Genomic DNA, 17,132 nt, shown 5'->3' with positions numbered 1-17,132 from the left:
CAAGTCTGGGACCTGTATGAGCAGCTCATGTCAGAGATTAGTGGTAGCTACACTCTTGCATGCAGGGGAAAACATCACTTTTGAGGCAATACTAGACGACATGATTTTGACGCAAATTATTTTGGAATTTCAAAACACTGACATCACGTAGTTTTTAACAACCTCTGAAGGCTACATTAAGTCTGACATTTTAATGTCCCACTCATTCTTAGCACATACCAAGGGCAACTCTTGCTGCTGATGCATCATAATTGATCCAGAATGACACCCATGACAAAATGGTAATCAGTATGGAGGGCATATAGGTTTGAAGAATAAAGTAGCCAATATTTCTCTTCAACCTGAAGCTCAGTGAGAGTCTTGGATAGGCACCTGAGAAAAGAGAGGAAAACAGTGTTATTTATACTGAAGGAAAGACACTTGTAGATAGCTGCCTTCAGTTTCTGCAGAAACTAAAGCATGCACATTTTGTGGGGTAGTATGACATCTGCAGAACAGTAGGGATGACACCTTCACTGTATTACTCATAAGTATTAAAAGAAACCTTGTAGTGAATACAGTGATAGCCAAGCAATTTGTATCTGGGAAGAAAAGAGAGACAGCAAATTCCTTTGGACTACTGAACAGATAGATGAGCATTGTTAGTTTTTAAAAACAAATACTTAGGTCTCCAAGAAAAATGCTTATCCAAGTGCACAGTTTTCTGTATAGAATTAATATGGAGAGAATAAGTAATGTGCATAATTTACAATGAGGAACTGCTCAAGAGATGAGACTTTTTAATTACATCTGAACTGTAAGAAACATGTGACCTGTGGTGTCAAAAACAAATTGTAATGAAATCCACAAAAGGGAAAGCCTTCAGACTAAATCCTCTAACATTAATTACAGCCAGTCCAAATTTTTCTTCCAAACACATTTTAAACAAAAAAACATTGAATTTTGTGTGTGTATATATATAATTCATGAACAGTTACAGTTCTAAATATATTCAGACAAATATACTTAGAAATCTCAAATTGTTAAAAATAATTGTGACTTTTTTCTTCACTGAATGCAGAGATGATTAAATCCGAGTACAGCTGTATAAGAAAAAGGTAGTCATTCACACATTAGCTCTGTGATTTCAGTGTTCACACTACCAGTCTTAGATATACTTCTATCAGCTCATCTAAAAGATCTAGTTAGTCAACATCCTAAAAAAAAATTCAGCACATACCGAGAACCCAACCACATATTAGAATACTTCCCACCCATTCTAATGCAAATATGCAAAATATATGAAAGATTACAGTTAAAGAAAAAATGAAAAAAATAAAAACTTCCCTTTGAATTATATTCATATGTTTGCATATGAGCTTAAGAAACTATGTTTGCCCATGACGACATGAATGATGGATTTCCAACGAAAGAAAGGGAAAGGAGGAATAGAAAACTGCAGATTTCTCTTAATCACATTTCTGACAGTTTGTTACAACTTTGAGTCATATTACAGAAAAAAGCCACACCATTTCCAGGCAGCAGGAGCACAGAGGTAATATCAAAATTTTGCAAATATCCTTAACTATTTTATCAAATAATCTCAAAACAACTATCACTGGGAAAAGAAATATCTGGTAGGTGTATCTGGTTGCTGTGATTACTTCAGTCAGTAGTACTTTTTTCCAGAATGAAATGCTTCTTCATTCCACACACCAATAGAAGTGTATTAATGGAATCAGAAGAACGTATTTCATTCTGATCAGACCAAGGTTTTTTGGTGTCTGAAGCAGTTAACACAATTTTCAGCAAGCAAACATTTATACTTGCTTAACATCCTCATTTTCCAATGAACAATGTTTCATTTCAAAAGACAAGTTCTCCCATTGAAACCAGGCCTGCTTTTTATTGTAAAGCTTAACTTTTTCATTTGGATTCTTATGAAAATGTTCCTGTGCCCTTGTGTCTGCAGGCTATATAAATAAAACAGGAGACCATAATGAAATATATAAACACTGCCATTGTGAAATACATTAAAAATGCAGCAGATCTGATCACCTTTCTACAGTAAGAATAGAGCATCAGACAGAAATCTTTATAAAGCTCTGCTGAGAAAAAATATTTCATATAATATACCACCCACTCAAAGGATTCTCTATAAATTGATATAAAACTTTCCAGATGTCCTGGCCAGGTCTGGATATCTGTGGAATATAATTGATAGAGGTGACGACTGAAAAAATCGCCCATAAAATACCGATTCTTTGATTAAATAGTTCGAAGGATTAACTCAGGAAAATTCAGCAGAACTGAATCACTAGGAAAATTCAGAGAAAGAAGAGACAACTTCACTGTTGATAAAGTACAGAAAATGGTGTGGGTGAAAGAGGTGTGTATCAACATGGGAGAGAATAATGTGTCACATATATTAGTAATGTTCAGTAATGAAATCCCAAACTCAGAAACTGTGTAACAGAGTGAACTTCAGATATTTATCTTGAATGCCTCACCTGTGACCATTATCCATTACCTCAGCACCATTTCTGTCTAATTAGGTGAGGTAATTACTGAAACTAGTGAGGTCTGGCCTTAAAGGTGGACTCCCCAGAGAGCTGACCTCAAGGCCAGAGACACCAACCAAAATAGGCTTCAAGCACCAGGAACTTTGTCCTGAAGTTAGAACCCCAAGAACCATGTCTGGCGCCAGGGCTGCCAGTGCTTTCTGTCTTCCTGCTCTAGAGTTGGAGTTGACTGTAACAGAGAGATTCAGTTGTTAATCTGATGGTGCCCTGATCCTTTTGAGATGCCCTGAGACATCTCAGACACAAGCACACAGTTGATGGACATGATAAACTCCCTACATCTTTTTTGATTAGCATGAGGACACTATGAAGACTGCCTTGTACCCTCTCAAATAGCAGCTGATTAAGCAACTCACTTGAACTGCTTACACATGAGCTTGGTGTATAAGCTCCAGTTCATCCAGTCAATCCAGCAAATGAAACCTGGAGAAGTATCCACCACCTCCTAAAACAGACTCCTATAGGTGCACTGAATTTGTCTCCAGACTCCACCAACTGTATGGACTAGATTCTAACCAACTCGGACACCTAGTTCAAATGCAGACACTGAAATAATGTTCGCCATATATCAGAACAAGATGAATGCAAACCCTGCAAGTCTCAGAGTAGTTTTGATGGTGTGAGGTTCCCAGGCAACCTAAACAAAAGTCTTGCTGGCATTTCAGCTGCTTACTGCAGTTGACACGTAAAGTATAGACTTTGCTAAGGTCAGGTTGAAATTGAAACATGAACTGGTAGCCTTGTTTTTTATCATACTACATAGCCAGGGTTCTCCTTTAGGTACCTCTCCCTGAGACTATAAGAGGTTAGATTACTTTCAAGTGAATTGCTTTTCTGTCTTCAAAAAGTATATATTGACCCTGCCTCCAGCCTGCCATCTCTGCTACCTCATCTCACCTCCAGCAAACAGGCCACAGGACTCAGTGGAAAAAAAACAATTAGAAGAAGGACCTGTCCTTATTTCCCATAGTTAATTTCCCATCTTTGTCTGAATGGCTAAAGCCCAGTGAAGAGGATGGGTCCCAACCTTCATGGAGCAAGGACTGTCCAGATCTTTATTTATCTAAGAAGGATCCATTCTGTGGATTACTTACTTAATACAAATTGACTTCTGAGTAAGCTCAACAATTACACTGTTACTTGTCTGATTATGATTGCATGATGATTTGTCAAATAAGGCTCAGTACATTTAGAGATTAATTACCAGGAAATTCTAGTTGTTAAATTTTTTTTTTTTCCTTTTCACCTTGTTTTGCTTTGTTATCCTTCCTCCTATCTCATATAACATATTGATATATATGGGCTAATTTAAATACTATAGGAATAACAGAATGTTGCCAGAAGTATTTAAATCTAACAGTACTGGGAATGAAAGTATGAAAATAAATACTTAATCCATACTTCAGCCCCAAATATTCTTTTTTCACATATTTGGGCACTTGATAAAAAAGATTACTTGTTTCTGTTCCAATTTCATTAAAAGTTAGCAAGCTGAAATATCTCGCTTCAAGGCTAAATTAGTCTCTAGCTGTCTTATCTAAGTATGAAACAAGATAACAGAGTTGGTCAGTTACAGAATTCTTGTTTTAATATGCTCTTCTGGGAAGGTTCTTTGGCTAATTGGAAATGTACTTTAGGTACTGATCTTACAGAATACAACAAATATTTCACTTTCAAATCTTTTGAGACTACCCTCCTCTTGCCAACAGGTTGCTAAATATGGCTTTGAGTGCTATGCGACTTAGAAGCTTTTAGGTGGTGTTTTACATATCCCCATTCCTGTTCATTATCTAAGAATTTCCGGGTAACAAACATTTAGGAGGCAGATTCAGGTAACAGACAGCACTACATTTGGGGTGTTTGAATGCAGATATTTGCACACGGGTGGAGCATGAGCCGTTAAGTGGAAACCATGGAGACACAGACTTAGAGCCAGCTGATTCTAAGGGTGTGATTTAAATGCCTATACTGAGGTGTCTAAGCCCATTTGAGATGTGATAGGCTAAAGAAGAGCAGAACAGAACACTACTGAAGTAATCAATACTGAAGCAACTAGACAGTGAACACAGGATAAGGCTGTAAGATGCCAGAACAGCAGCCTAACTGATAATCAGGATCTTCTACAGCAGCTCAAGAAGCAGCAGATTGTTATGTTTAGGCAACTGAAAAGTGTCTTAAAATATTCATTTGAGAAAACAGAGGTATTCAAGAGTTGAACAGCTCTTTAGGCTTCACTGACAGCACTGATTGGATAGCATTTGACTGTGGGCTTAATTCAGTTACTGACACATGGGCATCCAGTGCCATTTAAATATCTTATGGTATCCTGCATGGCCTTCAGTTGGTGTTAAAAGGATAGTCAAAAACAGGTATCTTTTCTTCATAGCAGTTTAAAAATCATGAATAATGGGAATAGGCCATTGTACATGGCTTAGCAGATACCTTCTAGACACCTGAAGGTTTTATTTAATTCACAATCAAGTGTTCTCTTTTTTAAACTATATATCCACACTTGTTTCTCCACTAATATCAGGTATGCCATTTTCTAGATTTTCACTCACACTTGCTTATTTTCTATAACTCTTCTATTGCTCCATAACTGCCTTCCAGAGTGCTACCTTTGACCACAAATACTAAGCTAAAACATTATCAATGGAAATCAGAATTCTTTTTATGATGAGATTTGTGGGTTTGTTTCTTTCCTTTAACTCCCAAAAAAGATCTTATTGGCTCATGTCCAGTCTGAGATCAACAACTCCTATAATTCTACACACAAAACCCTGGCATAACCTGGCACTCTTTATCGTTAATTTGGATAGGAATAATTAGTTGCATGGATGCTGTACATTGAACTTGTCCGTACCAAATTTGTACTTTTTTTTCAGACATACTTTGCTAACTTGGCAAGATAATTTTCATCTTCCATTCTATACTTCAAGGGGCATGCAGTTCCTCCAGAATTCATGCAGCTCCACCCAGATTTCTGTCATTATCAATGGGGGCTTTCCCGTGCTTATCATTGCTTCTCAGTAGTAACTATGGGAACAGATTTTTCCCTTTGCCTAAGTTACACAATATTATACAGCTCAGTTTCTCTTGAAGGATAGGAGAAATAACTAATCCAAAAGCTGTTTATGGCATGACTCTGAAGTCTTCTTTTTGTTTTTTTCAATCAAAGCAGACTAGAACTGAAATGTCTAAATGTTCACTGAGATACTGCGCTCAAAGAACTAATACCTCCCCCTGAGACTTCTGTAACCTCAAAGCCAAAAACATGACTAACTTAATTTCCAAAAAACGTAGAAAGTGGCCCTAATTACTAGGACTGTAAGAAACTCTTAAGAAGAAACTTGAAAAGCATCTGCTGACTTTATGTATCTGATCTGCTGGCATGCTTTAGATTTAGATTTGAACATGTGGTTTTGAGAAACAAATGTTACGTTTTCCTGCATGAAAATACTTGTCATAAAATGTCATAAATAATCAAGCATTTTTATAATGTCCTGTATCAAAGCAATAGTAAATTCAGTATTGTGTCTTCATCAGTGAAAAAATTTAAACGTTTCAGAAAATGGTACAAGAAACATGCTGTTCTCTGTTACTCCCTAATGCCAAGCTGTCTTAAACCCTGAAGCATGAGACTTTTTTATTCCTTTCACTAGTCTTTTTTTAAGAACCAAATATTCTGAACGTTTGGTCAGTCACAGAAATGTGTGATCCTAGTTTTTAGTCTCCCTTGCATTTGCCACATATCTCTTTGGATTTCTCATTCTCCTGATTTTTATACATCTCTCATCTCTACATTACTAAGTCATGCATTTAGTGAAATATTTCATACTGAACTAAAATGTGGCCTTAGGCTGTCATAAAAGTCACTCTACAAATAAGTTCTCTGCATTCTCATCGTTATCTAAAAGAGCCTTCCTACAAAAGCACATCCAGTCCGCTGGAGGAGCAGGTAAGCCCTGGCTGCCAAAGGGGACAGGCAGGATATAGGCTTAGAGGAACTGATTCTCTATAGAAAAAAAAAAAAATCATCCATTCACAATGGTAAACAAGAACAGCAGCAGCTGGCAAACCCCCTCACACTAATTTCAATCCCAGCAATATTTACATTTTGTTCTGAAATACAAGTTGTGTTTCTGTGTACTTTGAAACAGATGCTGTGTCCAAAGAGTGGGTGAAGCGATGCTTACAAACATGATTGAGCTGTGCTTCATTCGTTCCAGTGTGCTGAGACAGATGGAACAGCACACTCCTGTGGTCTGAACAGCACTGAAAATCTGAAGGCACCCAATAATGAGCCAAATAATGGCCCCACATGTGGTGATGGCTTTTTTGTGTTGCTTTGGTTTTGTCACACATATTCCTATTTTTGTGTCTAACACCAAATATGTAAACCAACCTTGCACTTTGTAATCTAAAGACATCCAGTGCTGTGAGTTACTACTAACTTTTATTCCATCTTCAAGGAAACAAGCAAGGATGCAATTTCAGCGCCTGGCAATGACGACAAATGCCAGGTTATGTATACAGGCTATGTATAAAGTACTACCTATCCATCAGTGCAAATCAAGAGATTAAAAACATTACATTCACTATATAACAACAAAACAACATGCACTGAAAAGTTCCAGGGCAGTGTTTATAAAATTGGTGGCTTTTTGACCTAGCATGCCAAAATACATTTATGTATGATCAGTTACCTTCCAGGCTACACTTAAATTCATGATTCAGAGGTGAATGACTTAAAGTTTATTTAAATCATAGGTATTTAGGTGTCTAGTTAAGTATCACATACATACATGAAAAAGAAAACTAAACAAGGAGGCAGAGAATCACAAAATGGTTTGGGTTGGAAGGGAACTTAAAAACTACATACAACCCCACTGCCCTAGGCAGGGACACCTTTGACTAGACCAGGCTCCTCAAAGTCCCATCCAACCTGGCTTTCAACACTTCCAGGGACGGAGCATCTACAACTTCTCTGGGCAACCTACTGTCTCAGCACTGTTACAGTAAAGGATTTCTTCCTGTATCTAATCGAAATATACCCTCTATCAGTATGAAGCCATTTGCTTTTATGCTATCACTACACACTTCTGTAAAAAGTACCTCCCTAGATCTCTTGTTATCCCCATTAAATACTGGAAGGCTGCTAGAAGATTCTCTTTTCCAGGCGTAACCGCAACTCAGCCTGTTTTCATCGGAGAGGTGCTCCAACCCCTCCGGACTTGTTCCAACAGGTCCATGTCCTTCTTGTGTTGGAGGCCCCAGAGCTGAATGCAGGTCTGGAATTTTCATGGGCTCCTACCTCCAGGCTTTGTCAAGTAATTTCTTGACAAATTATCCAGACATGCAACACGGACTACATATTGTGACTGGTAATAATAGTTAATTATTATTAATAAAACAGTAATTTTCATGCACAAGAAAATTAAACACTGACTAGGCAAATGCCAATACTTGCCTGTGGCAAAGACAACATTCTTTGACACCAGTCTGTATTCCACGATAGAGAACTGAGGAAGTTCAATCCTCTCCACGCCAGTGACTGCATTATCTCCACCTCTCCAATAGAACTCTATGTCATCAGTTGTGTAGCCATCTGCAGGCAAAGCATGGAAGTAATAAAGAACACTGGACTCAAATATAGCTTCAAACATGCAGCTTGTCATTTGAGACAACAAAAAGAACTAGAACAGCTGGAGAGCTGTATGGTATTTTGCCTGTGGGAAGGTCTCCCAAATTGCTACGCCATTACAGTCTGCCTGGGAATTTTAGGCAAAATACTCAGCTTTCTTTTTATTTTTTTACCACTCACCATTCACTAATGGTCACAGTGAGAAGAAAACACAAGCCAACATTTAGGATAACAAATGCATTTAGCACTGAAACCAAATATATATTTACACTGATAATCACCAGAAGAAGGTTGATTATTCATGGAAGACAGAGAAACACAACTGGGGCAGACCTCTTCCACTCACAGTAAACTGTGAGTTGCATCATTTCCACTAGCTTCCACTAGTGAAGGACTACAGCTGAATATGGAATATATACTAATATTTTTTTGTATATGGCCCACAGTTTCCAGCCAGTGGCAGAAAAGGACCAGGTACTTCTGAAGTGCAAATATACACCTGAATACTGCAATCCTAGAACACAACTAGATGAAAAAGAGGATATTGTTCTTTTTGTAACAATTTCAAATCATAAACAGGGTCAATCTGAAAGCCCAGGGTAGATCCTGTACCAAGATGATCCATACATAATAAAGCATACTGAAAGAAAACTGTATCACAGTGTTTGCTCTCTTGAAAATAAATCTGATAAAAGTACAAATAGTCATCTCTCATGTTGAAGATAAGCATCCAGCCACTACCTCTGCCAAGTCAGGCAGGAATACTAAATGACTTCATTCTGTCCTAACCTCATTTTTCTAGGATGTATTCATCTATCTAGAAATGGATGACTTACATCTTTTAATAACTCAAATAAACAGAAAAACAAAAAATCCAAATGGTGATAATTACATGATTTAAATAGAGTTTATAGACACATACGTAAATATTACACAGTTCTATAAAACAAAACAAAAACCTAGATCCAAACTAGATTTCACATGCATCTTCTTAGGTACGTACAGCTTTCTATTTCCAGAGTACAGTTTTGTTCATCTAATGGGTATCTTCTCAAGTCCATCATGCATGCTGCAGTGGTCGTGATTCTGAAATACAAGCATCAAACAGTTTCATTGTACAGCCAGTAATCCAGGTTTTCGGTGATAGGGTTGTTTATCTTACAAAGTGAACACCCTCTGAAGAATAGCTTACAGTAACTGAGAATCTGGTCTGTATTTTTACATTGAACAGCAGCCTAGTAGAGCAGCAATTACACTGACTTTCAGTGGAACAACTGGCTGTGAATGAACCTTATGCAACCAGCCCCTTTGGGGCTCAATGGACCTATCCTCATATGCAAATATTACATGAACATTTGCTGAGATTACAAGATATGACTTTATAATAGAAACCATGAAGTGAAAATAGTCTGCTACAAATGTCAAAATGATTACTGCTGCACGAACGAATAACTGATTTCTTGGTTTTGTGGCAGGTCTAGAAAAAATCCCCTGAAATGTTGAAAAAAAATGTTTTAAGTCCAGCCAAATGCTTTGTTTTAAATTTTACTTCCCTGATTTTCAAATTTAGAGAGGATTTTGTTGTGAAGCTCCATATTGAATTTAAAGTTTTTTTCCTCAAGTAACAATGCACTTTTGCTTCTCTGTCTACTTAACCTTTTTGCACCCTAAGGATGGTTTTGCAAAACATTTCACTATTGATGAATCAGCATTATTCATCAACCTCTTGTAGATCAGGAGAGTCAACAATAAACATGTGCAACCAGAACAACTGTCTTAACAGCTTCACACAGCATTGTCACTTCATTTTGTAATTAATGGATTTATATATTTGTACTAACTTTAGACAGATATAACCATATGCTCATATTTAATCTGCAGCATATTTTGATGCTTTTCTGAATCACAGCCTTCACCAAGGGTATGTACATTATTATGTTTTTATAATGATTTCATATAAATTTCATGTTTAAATTATCTTCTGAATCTGACTACCTCCATCCCTTACTGATCCTTTTTTGATATAAACAAGACATGGATCTAGCACATGGTTTTTTCCTAAACAAATAATATTCTAGTAATAATTTATGCTAAAAAATACAAGACGGGAAAATGTCTTAAATGTACCTCTAAAAGCTGGAACCCTCAATGTTAATGTTTTTTTCATGTGTTTTCTCTGAAGTTCTTTCTTCTACCCGTTAACCTTCTCAAATAACACTCTTCTAATCTGGTAAACTACTTTAAAATTCCAGGGCAATGTTTCAAGGGAAAGAAGTAGTTAGGTGCCTTTCTTCACATCTTTCACAGTAAAAAAAAAAGTTGTTATTATGAATATTCTCTCCAATCTCAAAGAAAAGGAAGGAAAGAATGCTTATCCTTAGTATATAAGATCATTTTAGATTAATAACTACATAATATCTAAAGGAAGGAATTAAGACCATTATTGCTATCTCACAGGACAACAGAGGTCACCCCTCTCCGACTGAGAAAGGGCTTTCGCAAGAAAATATTGTAATTTCTTTGCAGAGGGAGATACAATTGTATGAGCACAAAGGCAATGAATGAGGAAGGAGAGGAGAAAGCTCAAGGATCTGTTGCTCAGCACATCATCTACCTTGTGTTCCTACCAGCAGCCAGTGAGAAAGGACACATCTGATCTTTGTCCTTTCAGCCTCACCTACAGCACAACCATGTCTTTGTCACTGCTGACTCCTCTGACTGTCCTCTGAATATTCTTATGCTAGTCCCACAGGACTTCAGGTATTAAGTATCACAATAAGATACTTAGGTCAGCCTTCTTCCAAGCTGCATCTGGGAATTGCTCTGGTTCCTCTGTTAATACAAATTCCAGTGGGCTGGAGCAGTGTACAAACAGCAGTTCCTCAGTGGCTCTGCAGTTCAGGGAAAGGTCTTCTCTGCAACCAACATTTGCAAATGCCCTTCTGGAACTTCAGGCAGGGTGCTAAGACACAGGGCTATTAACTATGGAGATGATTAATCATCTGGGTTGTTTAGCCTGGAGAAGAGAAGGTTCCAGGGGGATCTTATGGCAGCTTTCCAGTACCAGAAGATAGGTTACAAGAGAGCTGGAGTAGGACTTTTTAGAAGGATGTGTCGTGGTAAGACAAGGAGGAATGGTTTTAAACTGAAAGGTGGTAGACTTAGATAAGATTTTACGATGAAATTTTGACTTTGAGGGTGGTGACGTACTGAAACAAATTGCCCAGAGAAGTTCTGGATTCTCCATCCCTGTAAGTGCTGGAGGGAAGCCTGGACAGGGCTTTGAGCAACCTGATCAAATCAAAGGTGTCACTGTCCACGGCAGGATGATTTTTAAGGTCGTTCCCAACCCAAAGCTTTCAATGATTCTTTGAATGTCTTCTCATTATGATGATGACTAAGAGAAGCTTTAGCTAAGCATATAAAACTAGGATTAGCATACTGTCTTAGAGGAGAAAACTTATTCTTAAATCTGTCATTATTGATAAAAAAAGCAGTGATCACCTTAACGAAGCCATACTGATTGTGCAATTAAAGGATCTTGCTCCTGAGTCAAATAATAACTGCGTTCAAAGTAAAACAAGTAAGCACGCTTGGAAATCATTGATATGAAGGTTCTCTCCCATGCCTTAGAAGATCCGCCTACACCAGCCTAAGGTCTCATGTGGGATCCTGCAGCAGAATCCACATGAACTAAGTTGATACAAAAAGGAATGTACTAGCAGACTCTTAACTACTATATTGTATAACTAGCTTAAAATGCCAGCCATACAGAACACAAATGATTAATTTTACAATACTGTAAAAATTATACAGCTGGAAAATTTATATTCAACTTAATAATTGTGTTATGACTTTTAAGGAATGTATTTTTATTTTGGTCAGTTCACATACTCTAGTGGTTTTGTGCCACAAGTTCCAGTACTAGGTATTGCAGATTCTTGCTCAAGAAACTTTTTCACACTGCAGAAAAAATAGATGTTTTTAATTTAATAAATATCCATTAGAAAAGAAGATACAGCAAGAAATAAACAGAAACAAATTTACCTCATTTTTCAAAGTAAGTTTAGTACTCAGAGGTCCCTCCTGAATGAACATACAAGCAACCAAATTTAATTTGCACAAATGCACACCAAAAGTAAATACGAATGGCTCAGGCTTTCGCATGCTCCCAAGAAGAGCAGGTTTTCTTTTTAAGGGATGGGATGGTGCTGACAGAAGACAACAAGGTTTCAAGAACTCATCATCATGGCAGTGACAGAGGAATGATTACAAGCCAGACAAAGATGAAGCGGGACACAGACACAGAGACACAGACTATTTGGGTGAAAGCAATACACAAAGGAAAGTTTTTAAACTGTTTATAATTTCCTACTCTGGTTTTCTTTCCTCTGGATATGGATTCTCCTGTCCTTCTCTGGTACTATATTCCTGGGCTCATTGCCTTTGATTATACTGCTATATTGTATAGGAACCCCATCTGTGATGGGCTGTGAGGTGCTGCATACAAAACTGAGAGAAGGATTTCTTATGTCCTCAGAACTTTTATAGTATGAATCAGTCTAGGCAATATAGATACTTCATATGTGACTAGATCACAGTCCTGGCAGTTTACTTTCTTGATACAGAAATACATTCACCCAAAAAAGAAGGAAGCACAGTTGCCTTGTCTGACTGATCACAACTAACTTTCTAACCCTGCAAACATTCATCATGTTTCATATATGGGTAATAAATATGTGAGTCCTTTCAGAAAAAATTCATATATTCCTCCACTCCAGTTACTCTTAACATTTAACATTGTACTGCCTAAAAACAAGAGGTTTGTGCATGAGAACCACACAAGAAGTCAGACTCTATTTTTGATCCCCAGACTACAAAGTAGTTATTTTCTTTTTAGTCTCTTATATTAAAAAAAAAAGCTGTTTCATCATCATTTTCCTTGCAGATTGTTCTGAAGAAGGTAGAACAAATTCAGTGTGTCACCCAAAGAACAAAATTGCCCAGAAAAGTTACTGTTCCATTCTCCCACTATCACAGACTTCTGCTGCAGTAGCAAAGTACTTTCTCTAAAGCAGAGAGGAACCTTGGATGACTGAAGGTCAAGTCTTTCAAAACGGTGATAAATCCTACATTGTTCAGAAGAGAACACACATCCAGCATGGCCTTGGGATCACTTTCAATTATGTATGTGCTGGGGAACTGCATTGCTCTGTGAATGTTCTGTAATTGGTTGCAACCCTCCAGAATTTCACCTATTATTCTGAGTGACCCTGTGCTTCGTGGCACAAAAAACTCCAAGTTCTGGCCTCAACCCACACTGCCCCTGGACTGCAGCTTGAGCCCAATGCCATTGGGATGCTCTGAAGCAATAACAGAGGAAGTAGGGTAGTGATGGAACAACACAAAGCACAGGTCTTTAAATCAGCAGAGATAAGGCTCAGATAATTTCTTCCTTTTGATCACAATGTCCTATATTTTGCCATGATTTAATTTAAGACAGTCATTCTTCACTATGCAACTTACCTGCTTCATATCATGGATATCTCACCCTGGATATTACATGCTTTCAGAGAAAAAGAATGGGAAGAAGTGTGCTACACATGAGCCAGTGGTAAAAACTCTGCTAATCAAATCCTATTATGTGAAATGAATGTGCTGTGGACACTTGTATTTTGCAGAAGAGGAAGCCAACTTATTCAAATACACTACTCTGTGACAGATAATCCTCACCTGAATGGGTCCAAATGTTTTTGGCGTGTGACAGAAAGACTTCTACACATTACTAGGATCACAAGAATTCTAATCTTCTTTACTTTTTTATTATATTGCTTGTGGGGATATTTCTTGACATGAAGAAAACAAATATGTCCCAGATAACTTTTTTTTACATTTAACCACTTGTGGAAAGAATCCTAAACCTGTAGTGTTCCACACTGGGTCAATACCTTGCAAAACAAAAGCCTTCTTTTGCTAAAACCAGTTAACTACAGAGAAAACATTCTAAACTTCTTTGAAGTTTCATATTTGGCTGGGTCTATCTCTATTTTGTCTAGAAAGATTCATTCAATTCTCCATACATGACACGTAATTGGAGTTAAAAAGGTGAGGGCCAAGACCCGAGTCAAGTAAAAAGTTCAACTGTTGATAAAAAAGAGAAGCAGGAGAAATATTGATACTGGATATATAACCCATCTGCACCACTTTTCTGATCTCATTTATTTTTTATATTGGGGACTTTTCATCCTTCGCTACCTATGTGCACCAATCTTAAGTATTTTCTCTGCTTAAATATACAAGAAACTTCCAACTGTGGAAATGGAGCTTCCACTGGCAAAGACTTGTTTTGCTGGCTTAAACCACAGGAGCAAATAAAGTAACCTGTTCAAAGAAACCAATATTTTGGTACTGCTGTGTTTTCCGTAAGGATTTTTTGCTGGTGTAGTTAAGTTTGTAAAAGAAAGGATACTTCAGCATTTCCAACCATAAAAGCTATGGCAGAAAAGAAAGAAAACACAAGTCAAACCTAAAATAGGTAGAAAATAAAAGAATGTAAGGTCACTTTGTACCTTTGGTTTGAAATGTAACAATTACAGTGTTGATTCCTGCTTGAAGAAATCACTGAAAGTACTGGGTCATGATCTTAGCTGTGGCTGACGCCCCCCAGCCAGGGCTACTTCTGGCTTTTTTTTATAGATTATGAACACATCAAGAGACAACATAAGCACCCACATTCAATCTTACCGCCTCTATTTTGGACAGGATTTTCAGGTTTACAATTAATATGTGCCTTTCTGCTTCCTATAGCCAGTGGGCTTTCCAGATATGGTGACTGTACAGAAACAGATAAAACCTGACTGAAGGCGCTTCTGGCAAAATTAAGAAACATTGAGTGTGTCATTTGTTTTCTACTGGCATCTCTTAGAGTTACAGGGAAGGTTACATAATAAACTAACCAATGTTTGCAATAACCTTGTACCAGGAAGCAAACATCAACAACACATAACAGTAGTGATGAAATCTTCATCATGGAAGCACAGACCTGAGGCCGTAGAGCACCGTTCCGTCCGGGTGAAGGCGAATCATTCGATTCTTCACAGTAACGCCGTGAACAAATGATTTCTTGTCGTTTAAGAAGTAAGTGTCAGGCACCCAAAGCTGATCTGCCACTCGGTTATCAAGCGTGAGGTTGAGAGGTATGCCAGCATAGGCCAGCCTCTTATCTCTCCAGTACTGCTGAAAATACATCGTCAAAGTGTAATCCTGGTGAGGAAAAAGAAAAAAAGAGAAGTACAACCGTCAACCATACTTTGTGTAACTAGGAGAATAATTTCCCTGTGGATAGCTTATTCTGCTGTTGACTAACTTTAAATTTAAAATTTTAAATGTTTATTAAAATGTTTAAGTGTTTAATAAAAATTAAATATTTCTATCACTTAATAAATAGTTCATATCATTCATGTATCACTCTAGACTATGGGGGCATTTCAACTCTTATGATATTCAATGGGTATCGGTATCTTTTGTCCTGCTCCCACTTTTCTTTCATATAGTTCCTCTGACAACTGCCCAAAATTATCATAGTTGTGGAATGATAAATGACATAATGAGTAAATATTGCCATCTTCCCCATTTTGAAAAATGATAGATAAATGGAAAAACACTTAAAGTATTTTGAAGCAATATTCAAATTTCTGCCAGAAAAATAAGCTGAAAATATGTTGATTATACATGTACCTTCATGTCACTGCATTTTGCAGTAACACAAATATTTTCTCATCAACAGGCGACATAGGTACTTTGAATAACAGTAAATTGTACTAAATCCCCACTAATGTCAATGTTTAGTTTTCATAATTTTGTCAGTTTTAAGGTTTATAGTGTCTATTACAAGCTGTGATCACTAACGTAAAAGCTAAACATGGATACAGAAGCTTAAAACATCCACTTTAAAATTCTTTATTTCATGGCAGGATTTGCTAACCTGACTTCTTCATGTCGTAATAATGCTATATTGAAATGCTTTGAAAGCCTTAGATGGCAGGCCCCATTCATTAGCTTTATGGTATTAGAAAACATTAAAAAAATGCCTGGGAACATTTTAAAGTTATGTATCAGCAAAACTGAAATAAATAATTCACATGAAAAAAATGAGACCATAAGTACAGGCCATTAAAACTCTGATTTTCAAATTACAGAAGTACTCTAAACAATAAAACTCGTCATGAGATTCTTCACAAAATACTGAGAAATTTATGTGATCTCCAAACACATTTAAATATTTAGCAGCAGGTGTGCAAGCCACGGGATACCTGCATTTGCATCTGGTTCTACAAGCTAGTGATGCAAAACCCCTCAGGCTTGCCGCTTGTTTGGGAAAAGGATGCTCAAGTTTTCTAAGTACGGCTGTTGGGAATGGTCCATTCTTGTGATGGGTTTCATGTGGAGACAATCCAATTTCAGGCACTGCTCCTGCCCTGCTTCCCTCAAGCACTATGGTCTTTCCTTGAAATCATATGAAAATTGAGCCTGCCTTTCACACTCAGAGTTTTTCCATTTTTGATTCAGTGATTCATTCTCTTTAATGAGGGTGCTGCTATGGTTTAAAGAAATCAAATTTAATTGCTTAGAAAAATAAATCATAGATATCAAGGAAAAGCTGTTCCCATTTTAAGAAACTAATAGGAGACCTTTGAAAACAAAAGGGTCCAGTGGTGGGAGAAAGGAGACCACGTGGAACTGCCTGGAAGTAATCTCATTCCTCAAACCTCAAATCTGACATGACTGCTCAAGAGAATGAGCTCTAATCTTTTTGTCAGCAGCTTTCTTCAGTGGGACTAATGGTCTCAGCTCAGCAGTGAATGAGGAGCATGAGACACTGGGCGCACCTGCCTCATTCCCACTACCGTGTCACAAAGGCCACCTCT

At 37.4% G+C, this 17,132-nt stretch overlaps 1 protein-coding gene across 3 annotated transcripts in view; it reads right to left on the bottom strand.

Annotated features, from left to right (window-relative positions):
* The window catches only part of GABRB3 (gamma-aminobutyric acid type A receptor subunit beta3), a 117,914-nt gene that overhangs the window by 21,269 nt on the left and 79,513 nt on the right, over positions 1 to 17,132 (bottom strand). For all 3 annotated transcript variants that reach the window (XM_066176530.1, XM_066176532.1, XM_066176531.1), the window contains 4 exons: positions 15,248 to 15,468; positions 9,209 to 9,291; positions 8,032 to 8,169; positions 220 to 372 (listed from right to left, as the gene is read on the bottom strand). In XM_066176530.1, the coding sequence (XP_066032627.1) occupies positions 220 to 372; positions 8,032 to 8,169; positions 9,209 to 9,291; positions 15,248 to 15,468 (595 nt within the window). The remainder of the gene's footprint in view (positions 1 to 219; positions 373 to 8,031; positions 8,170 to 9,208; positions 9,292 to 15,247; positions 15,469 to 17,132) is intronic.

This window comes from Chamaea fasciata, unplaced genomic scaffold (genome assembly GCF_029207755.1).
Source record: "Chamaea fasciata isolate MVZ Bird 193981 ecotype frontalis unplaced genomic scaffold, bChaFas1.0.hap1 SCAF_2, whole genome shotgun sequence".
Taxonomy (NCBI): domain Eukaryota; kingdom Metazoa; phylum Chordata; class Aves; order Passeriformes; family Sylviidae; genus Chamaea; species Chamaea fasciata.
This window is presented reverse-complemented; position numbering and strand designations above follow the sequence as displayed.